This window comes from Coffea arabica, chromosome 11e, assembly GCF_036785885.1.
Source record: "Coffea arabica cultivar ET-39 chromosome 11e, Coffea Arabica ET-39 HiFi, whole genome shotgun sequence".
Taxonomy (NCBI): domain Eukaryota; kingdom Viridiplantae; phylum Streptophyta; class Magnoliopsida; order Gentianales; family Rubiaceae; genus Coffea; species Coffea arabica.
In genome coordinates, this window is record NC_092331.1 from 50799052 (window position 1) to 50808493 (window position 9442).

The 9442-nt window shown below is 34.9% G+C and overlaps 1 protein-coding gene across 2 annotated transcripts; it reads right to left on the reverse strand.

The window, feature by feature from the left end:
• Positions 1–1788: 1788 nt before the first annotated feature.
• Positions 1789–8822, reverse strand: LOC113717969 (65-kDa microtubule-associated protein 6). Of its 2 annotated transcripts, XR_003454578.2 has the most exons (13): positions 7808–8038; positions 7069–7272; positions 5642–5905; positions 4806–5021; positions 4579–4734; positions 4324–4483; positions 4089–4240; positions 3872–3959; positions 3710–3783; positions 3543–3617; positions 2870–3221; positions 2298–2399; positions 1946–2166 (listed from the first exon to the last, which is right to left on the reverse strand). XR_003454578.2 is itself a non-coding variant. In XM_027242841.2 (12 exons), the coding sequence occupies exons 1-11, from the start codon at positions 7886–7888 to the stop codon at positions 2886–2888; spliced, it is 1806 nt and encodes a 601-aa protein (XP_027098642.1). In that variant the 5' UTR covers positions 7889–8822; the 3' UTR covers positions 1789–2166; positions 2870–2885. The 2 variants fall into 2 exon arrangements, 1 of the variants encoding a protein (XP_027098642.1); XM_027242841.2 differs by lacking the exon at positions 2298–2399 and having other exon boundaries at positions 1789–2166; positions 7808–8822.
• Between the last annotated feature and the right edge of the window lie 620 nt (positions 8823–9442).

Consider the following 9442-nt stretch of genomic DNA (forward strand, 5'->3'; position numbering starts at 1 on the left):
ATTGATAATGAGATTATAGTTTATGGGGGTAAAGTGATAATAATTTTAAGGGTTAAACATGTCTTTTTACTTTAATTAACAAACTCCGTTAAGTTTAACCATTAGTCTTGAGGGTAAAGTGACTAAAAGATAACGTTAAGAGAAAAATTGATAGTGGCACCAAACGTTAAGGGGGTAAAGTGATAATAACCCATATATATATGATAAATTAAAGGGTTAATCACATTTTATCCCCTTAAAGAATACCCCATTTCTCAGTTTACCCCCTAACGTTTAATTTTGCTCACTTAACCCCCTTTAGGACAAAATTACCCTTGCATTATTTTGACTTTTCATTTACCTTGTTTTTCTTTCTTTTATTTCTTTTTCTCTTTCTTCTTTATTTAATTCTTCCTCTTTTCCACAAAAATCTTGTAGAGATTTATCTTCTTCTTAAATAATTTTAAAAAATATTCAAATCACATTCCTAAAATACAATTTTTTTAGCCTTTCAATTCTTTTAATTTTGAATTTTCCTCTTTCCTTTCTAATTTCTCATTTTATTCCCAAAAAAATATCTTAAGATGAAATTGTGATCTGATTAATAATCATCAATTGAAATTTATGACATGTGACATCATACAAAAAATCAAAATTAATTTTTGATACCTTTTAAACCTTCACCCAGAAATATGCAATTACAAATTCAAAACAAAAATTTTCGTTGAAATGGAATTTCTATTGGAAAGGATGAAAGAGAAAAAGAAATAAAAGAAAGGAAAACAATTTCATCTTATGATATTTTCTTAAAAATAAAATGAGAAACTAAAAAGGAAAGAGGAAAACTCAAAATTTAAAAAATTGAAAGGCTAAAAAATTGTATTTTAGAAAAGTGATTTGAATATTTTTTTAATCATTTAAGGAGATGATAGATCTCTACGATTCCTCTTTTTTAATTTCAATCATTAAAGTGAAGATTTTTGTGAGAAAGATGAAGAATTAAATAAAGAAGAAAAATAAAAAAAAAATAAAAAAAAAACAAGTTAAATGAAAGTCAAAATAATGCAAGGACAATTTTGTTCTAAAGAGAATTAAGTAAGCAAAATTAAAAGTTAGGAAATAAACTGAGAAATAGAATATTCTTTAACGAGATAAAATGTTATTAACCCTAAATTAAATGATTACTATGCGTATTAACAAGTGCCCCAAGAGTACCCATTAGAAAAATCATTTCACGATTACCACAAGTCTAATTCATTGACACAAAAGACTGTTAATCTCAACTGTTTCAATTCCATGACATTTGTTTCTCCTTTTCTGCTATTAACTTTGGAAATAATTATGTTTACCTGCCGCTACAGGAACCAGGATTATGATGCAAATGTCTATGAGAAAAACAAAAAACAAAAACAAAAGAAAGGAAAGATTCCAAATCACTTAAGGTATCAATCTTTTGAGTAACTGGAAATTATCCATTGGAGAAGATATTGTACCAAAACTGAAGGACTGAGGCAATGACAACCACCCAGAAATCCTTGATAGCTAAAGATAGCTGCCATAGAGTTTAACTGTGAACATCAGCCTTTGGAAATATCAATCTTAATCAGACACCTTCTAAACATAACTGCCCATATCAACATTTTTATGCAAAATTCTACCCAAAGACCTCGCATTCAAGTCGTAAAGGACACTGGAGTACAAAAGAGAAATATCAATCTTAATCAGACACCTTCTAAACATAACTGCCCATATCAACATTTTTATGCAAAATTCTACCCAAAGACCTCGCATTCAAGTCGTAAAGGACACTGGAGTACAAAAGATCTTCCACTACAAAGAAAATTCAAGGTCTCTATCAACTCATGCACTTTCACACCGACTATATATACATGCAAATAGAAATGTGATAAGAAAAGCTCTCAAAACAGACTATTAGTATCTCCTACTTTAACTGAGAAGATCTAAATTTGCCTAGTATATCCACAACAATCTACCATTACCACGGCTTCACCATACCAAACAGTTGGATCTATCAAATATGTTACAAGCGGAATGCTGAAATGTTAGTCACCACTTCCCCAGTATCTGCTAAAGTTTACGTGATTCATGCACTAGTGTACATTTTCTTCCATATTCACAAGCTTCCAGCCACTCCTTTCCAGCATAGAGACGCACAGTTGCACAACTCTGCATATGTTAGTTAAAAGTGGATGTTAAAACAACAGAAACATTAGGAAGCAATGAATATTTCAAGAAATTTGACCAAAAAGGGGTATTGGAAAAGAATGGTGTAAGTTCTGGGGGTTAAGAATTAATACCAGCAAAGCCAAATTTTACAGGCTTTGACTTCCCAGTTTGGGGTTTGAGATTGATAAACAAGCTGATGCATTGGTTTGCCAGTGATCGTCTTAGGGTATACACTGCATGATCCAGATGATTAAACAGTGTTCCAAGAGGGTTTTTCATCAGGTGGTTCCAAGTCAGTTTTATTTTCATGAAAGAACAGTAAAACTTTTTGACATTAGAAGAAAATAAAATTTGCCACACAGATAAAAACCAAGATGACAAAAATCAGTCAACAGCTTCCTTCCTAACAGTCGAAACCAGCTTGGATAACATCCTTTGACAGATAAACTGAAAGGTATGTTCCTTCTAAAGTAGAAGAGAAATGTAGCAAATCCTTCTAAAACTCTCTTAGGACAGGACAACGTAAAGAGCTAACTACAGTTAGAGAAGCACAACAGTCCAAGTTCCATACTAGTTATATAACTTGCATTAATAAAGTTCCTTGAATACGCATTTTTGTTACAGACACCACCCAGCTTTAGATATCAATGGGACTCTATCCATTCGCATATATAACTGGAAAAAAGGGTATCACAATACATACCAGTTATGGTTTCAATTTAGGTTTGAGGTGGAGACTCTGGCTCAGAACCACAAACAGACGAAAACGACATGGTATCTTCTTTTGGTATTGCGACGAAGTTCAATGGTGCAGTGGAAAGCCTTCTTGTTTCCTTAAAATAACCATTCTGCCGACCAGAATAAGAACGAGGTGTCAGAAGCTCTGGAGTTGCACAGCCAATTGAGTTTCTACGAGGTGAAGGAGTTACGGATCCGTTTCCATTTGCATGATAACCATTCACTTTTCTAAAACTGTTGCTTCTTCTTGGGCTTGGCTTGGAGCCAAATCTGGCTTCTTTCTCTGCAAGTAGCATGTCCTGGAGTTTCTTTTGATCCTATACAGAATACAAGAAGGAACCCTTGGTAAGATACAAAATACAGGAGAAAATTAACATTAAATACATTGTATATCCCTGTTATGCAAAATAGAGTGCCCAAAATTGAGTCTCAAATTTAACACAATCATACAAGTAATAATGTCAAAGGGCTATCTTTGCAAAGATCAGATTCATTTTCTTTTTCACCCTTTTGCCCTGTCATAAGATAAATCAATTTGAAATAAGAGTTGAAAAGATAAGACTCCTCGATACTTCTGCCACACATTGCTGTCTTCTATGACAGTTGAATGAGTATCAATATTCAATAATAAAAATTACCCTAGCTCGCTTTTTCTCCTCTTCCTTCTGTTGTCTGGTTCGTTTGTAATCCTCCAGTATTGAAGCCAACCGCACCTAGAGACAAGAAGCTGCAATTAGCAAAAGAGTCCCTTTCACCAGAATATCGAAGTAAAAGCAGAAGCAAATTACAAGTTAACATGACTCACTCCATCATAAAGAAACAACTTCTTTTTCTCATCCTCCCAGGCTAGCGTCTTGCTAATTAGATTGTCAACCATAACTGGACCAAGAGAACAATTGTAAGCTCCAATGATATTGTAAGTTCAGGCAACAAATGATACAAGGTTATAGCAGGTATAGATAGATACCTGGAATCTTATTGACCATCACTCGAGCTCGTTCTGCACGTTTAAGGTTTATGTGAGCACCTCTTCCAGCACTATACCGGGTTTCATCCTGGTAACCATGGGAGCCATTAGAACATGCCAAGCACAAGTTAGAACCCCATATATTTTATAAAAGCTAGAATGTCAATATAAGGCCAATACTATTAAGTTCATGCTGCATGAGAACTATTTAGCTTACTCGATTGTAGTCTTCAAGCCAGTTTTCCTCCTCACAGGCACAAAGCCATCGTTCAATTCTATCCATAATTTCTTTGCGACTAAAAGCTTCTTCTGTTGCTTTGTTAATCTGTGTTTCAATGTTTGCTAAAAGTTCACAAGGATCCAGGAGACCTACAAGAAAAGGTTTCAAGCTTTTTAATTTGCAACTAAGTAGAAAAGCATTTACATCTTATAGAAAAAGGCAACCATCATACCAGAATCTATCATTGCTTTAGCTTTATCAGCAGCGGTGCTTGGATCAGGTTGAATGTGGGTCCTACAGCAAATATCCTCTAATTCTTGCCTCCTCTTCATGACCAGTTCCTTCATCCTACTCGCTTTCAGCGTATTAAGTCTCTCAACTTCTGCAGTTATCTATCAGGATTTAAGACAAAAGTAATGTCAGAGAGTCTAGCTGCTTTATAAAATAATAGGAAGAAGAAACAGTTTTAATCCATCTGGTTTCAAACCTGTTGAATAACATCCAGTGAAAGAGCCCCCGGCTCCACAATATCTGATTCTGCTGAACCAAGAATGAAATTTATCCTCGAGAACTTAACCTGCTCTTCCTTTGTCGTATCCATCAAATTCCAAAGTTCAAATAGAGACGCAGCAACATCCTTCAGCTGCATTACTGATAATGTTAATAACAGAGATGAGCAAAATGTTGACAATGAGTTGTGAGTTGCAAAAATACCTTCTGAAGTCTGACTTTTCTCTCTGTTTTTAACCTGAGAATCGTCTGTTCTAGGCCTTCTAATGTTGTGTCGCTGATATTTGTAGACTGTTCCAGGCTGGTTCCCTGTAAACTTGGATGAATTTCACTGACAGTCTTGCCAAAATCCAAGCCAAGCACTCCACACAAGGAGTGGACTTCGTTTACAAACTCCAAAACCTTTTTGAGACGTTCAGACTGCCAAAGACAAAACAAAGACGTCATAACCTCCCATCAGAGAAAATTCTAGTAATTGGCAGGAACTACAAGCACATTCATGAAATCACAAACTATATACAAGGCAGCAAAAGTCGAATTGCAATATCAAGAGGTGGAGATTGTGTTAATCAGATCCATAAAGGATGCTATTTCTCAGGAGTTACAATACAGTGACAAAAATAACTGCATTATGTCTTACCTCACCCCCAAAAAAAATACAGTGACCAGAAGTCTTTTGGTTATCATTGCCACTTACAAAAAGCTGCAGTAATTGTAGGCCTCAATTGTAAGGCACTAAGTCAATCATAGTTTTGCTTCCTTGGTGTCTTATACGCCAGATGTGCATCTATCAAACAGGAATACTAAATAACAGCCAACCTAGCTTGTTCCATTATTGATGTAATTGGTTACATTGTCCAATTGACTTATTACAATACATAACTAATCAAAAAGGCTGTCAGTCTTTAAGACATAGATAAATTGATTAAGTTACAGTTGATTAGGATTACACAACTAACAAGCAACAAATGGAAACAAAAATAACTAATAAAATTTCAGTTACACAAGACAGTTACTACAAAATTAGGAAGGGTACATACCTTCTCCTTTTGGAGGTTACGAAGATGTGATTGGTATTCTGTAAGCTTTCTTAGTGAAAGGTCTTGCTCATCCAGGTTCATCGAATTCACTGAATTGATAATGTGACTATATCCCAAAATCTCACCCGTGATCTTCTCAATTTGTGCATTAATATCAGCAAATTGCTTGAAGCGTTCCTCTTTTCTTAGTTTCAGATCCTCCACGAGTGGTGTGACATATGCAAGCTGCTCTTTCAAAGATGATGGTTTCTTCTCTGACTGAACCTGCTTATTACATAGTACACTTAGCAACCGACAGTGAAAACCAAACACAGAATTTGTCTGAAGATTAAAGAAATCCAAAGTCTTGATAAAGCATTTTGCAGCTTCTATTAGTTTCAAAATACAGATACCATTCCAATAGCTAATCCGGGATTGATACTTAATAAACATGTACTTGGGACTTCAAAATTTAATATCATCTAGGACAAAAGAGAATAACACCAACATCATTTTTTTCCAGTGCAATAATCTCAAACCGGTATGTTTGAATCTATAAAAAAGTCAATAAATTGACAATATTCAAAATCTAGCTGAATTAGTATCTCTTCAATTTATAATGATTATTCAACAGTCAGGTTTTCTACAAGCCAAACGAAATTGAAAAGTGAAACTACAAAAGGCTCAGGAGAAAGTGTGACTACTACATTTGATCTAACAGCTACATCTCTATTTCATGAAATTATATGGCCAGAGATAATATATACACCTGCCCTGTGTGAAGATTTACAAGGATCCCTAGGCATAACCATTGGTCCAATGCACAAAAGAGCAACTGTAGCCTACATCTGCAGCATTGCAGGGGAGCTTCATGATGTCTTAATTTCTTTTTGTTAGAAAGGCATGCTACCTAAATATTGGACAGAGGCAAGCCAGTGTAATAGTGAGGGTTCAGTATGTAATACAACAACATTATGCGGCTTCGCCCATTACAAGCTGGTTAACATATTTCCAAATATTGTTGCTGTTGAACAATGAACAGTATAAGTAGGAGACATCACTGCTTTTCTCTTTGAGAAAATCAAAACCAATAAATACTTCAATTATAACCTTTTCCTAACATGACAACTAGAAACTAATGACCTAAATGGCCTTCAATTGAAAAGGTTAAAAGGATAACAATCTAAAAGATGGAGAAATTCACAATACTCAACAAGTCATAAAATATAAAAAAATTACAATCACCTTTCAGAAAGAAGGGAAAAAGGGAATACTTTCTTATCCTTTAAATCATGCTTGTTGAAAAGCTAATAAATTTTACATAGTCAATCAATTTTCCAACTCTAGAAAAGGCATGCCAAACATGGACACAAGAAAGAAACATCAGATAAAACAGAAACATATTCTAAAAGTAACTTTTCCTGCACTTAGGTTCATGGTTTCATTACCGGTGAGCTAACATTCATTTGCCCAAGAGAAGCCATTAGTGTTGCTATTTCTGCTTCTTTGGCAGCAACAGACTGATGAAGACGGGCCTTGGAGTTGGCAGCCTCATCAACCTTTCTTCTGTAAACTTCTAGGCATTCTTTCTCCAGTTCCAACAGCATACGGTCCTTATCAGCTTCAGTCTCACCAATATCAGCCCATAGTTGCTGCTCCACATAAGAACAAAGCCATGTTTAGTAGTAATTAAAGAAGTGCGACGGTTGGCCAACATCATCTACACTCAAATTCAAGAATCAAAACAGTTACAGTCCAATACAATGGGGAGTCAACAAATTCAACTAAGATAAGAAAATACTTTTTCAAAAACCATTTTTCCTCCTCAAACTCCACAAAATAAATTAACTCAAGAAATTAAAATTTACACTTATTGAGAAACGGATTTCTCACATTAATACCAAAGAAAAACACAGATGAACAAACCTAACAGGGTCTTAATTTTATGTGTCAAAGTCAAACCCCAAATTATTCACAGAACCCATAGAAATTGAAGCAAGAAAACCTGATATTCTCAAGAAACCAAAGTACAAAAAAATGCAGAAAATGTAGGTCATGACTTAAATTTACCCAAAAGTAAACATCATGCGAGTGTGTAAAGAGAGTGCTTTTTCACGGCAAAAGACATGTCTCTCTCACACACAAAACACACTCACGCACGCGCGCACACAGAGAAGAGAGACAGACCTGAAGTTCTCTGAGCATAGCATTGCAAGAACTAATGCTTGTCCTCTCACTGCTGCTACAAGGACTCCCGAATGCCAACATCTTTCTGACCTCTCCCACTACTCAAAAAACTCTTTCTTTCTTGAAAATCACCTCAACAAAACAAAACGCTTTCAGGAAATGCAAATTCTTGAAAACCCAAAAGCTTTTCAAGAACCCCAAAAGCTTCCTAAAAACTCAAAAGACACCAAAATCCCACTTCAAAGCAAGCAGCTTTTTTCTTGTTCTTTGGGTCCTTGGGTCTTCTTTTTTCTCCCTATTTCCTTTTCTTCTTTCACTTTTTCTCTCTCCCCCCTTTCTATTTAAGTCAAAGCTAAAACAACTCCTGAACTACAACTACTAATAATGATGAGAACAGCAATGATGAGTTATAAAAGCCTTTGTACAAACCCATTTCTCCATTTCTTCCACTTTGTACAACAGATCTGAAGCTTCCTTAACTCTCAAAAAACAGGGCCTTTAGCTTTAAGCCATATACACTACTACCACTTCCAGTGCTACTACCCACCAAGCCACCAAACCTGTATTGTTGGTGCAGTTGTTTTTTGAGCTTTTGGTGCTAAAAGGGAAGGAGAAAAATACAAGAAATGGGATCTGTTTATTTATCTGTAGAAATCATTAGGTACACATAAGAAGAAAAAAGAACTAGTACAAGCTCTAGTTAAATAAAGCACTGCTAAAAGGGCCACACCAACCAAAGTAATACCAACCAAACTGCTGACAGAGACAGAGAAATGTTAGGGGAAATGGGGTTGTTTTGGCTTTAGGGTTTGGGATGTGGGGTGGGGCTAAAATGTATGAACAAATGCAGCTGGATCTGCACAAAAAACCTAGCACAGGTTTTGAGGCTGGAGAGCTTCCAAATCCACGGAAGTTCTCTTTGTACAATGGAGTATGATGGTACTATTGGAAGTGTGACATTTCAACACAAGCTGCCAGGTAAGGCACAGATATTGGATAAAAAATATGTTGGAATAGATTATCCGATAAAGCATGTTAAGTTTATAAATGTAGCAAGCAATTATTACTCTATGGACTATGAAGTTATTTAGTGGCACTATTCTATTATGCTAAATGTCTAAATGATGTGTATTTGCTATTTTCCACTCCAATTGTTAGCTCTAATTATTTAGATGCTTTTTTAAGGTTTTGTCTGAGGGATTTTCTGTGGAAGATTTGTTATTAAGGTCCCAAGTAATGTTAAATAAATTAAAGAATTGTTGTTTTAAGGGTATTTTTCAAAAATTCTTACTTTAATTGCATATTTTAGAGAAACATGTAAATGAGATAAATAGGTAGATAGAGAACATAGTTGGAATTTTTCAAAAAAAAAAAAAGTTTTATTAAAAATAACTCTATCCAAATGGAATCATGATGCTAGATAAAGTTATTGTGTGAAATAAAAATGCAGGTTAGCTACACTAGTTACCATTTTTTCACAATTTATTAACTTAAAAAAGAGAGAGAGTTACATTTTGAAGTCATATTCTTCAACAACAATCAAAGTGAAGTGAAGTTTAAACGATAATTGGATCGACGGTTTCAATTTTCACTTTAGTATGATAACTAACTCGTGTGAATTGAAGTTAAAACATT

Excerpts from the sequence above, each read along its gene's own strand:
- LOC113717969 (XM_027242841.2), bottom strand. The coding sequence starts at position 7,888 with ATGTTGGCATTCGGGAGTCCTTGTAGCAGCAGTGAGAGGACAAGCATT. Across the intron at positions 7,273-7,807 it reads CTATGCTCAGAGAACTTCAG|CAACTATGGGCTGATATTGG; the intron begins GTCTGTCTCTCT and ends TATGTGGAGCAG. Across the intron at positions 4,735-4,805 it reads GAAAAGTCAGACTTCAGAAG|CTGAAGGATGTTGCTGCGTC; the intron begins GTATTTTTGCAA and ends TCAGTAATGCAG.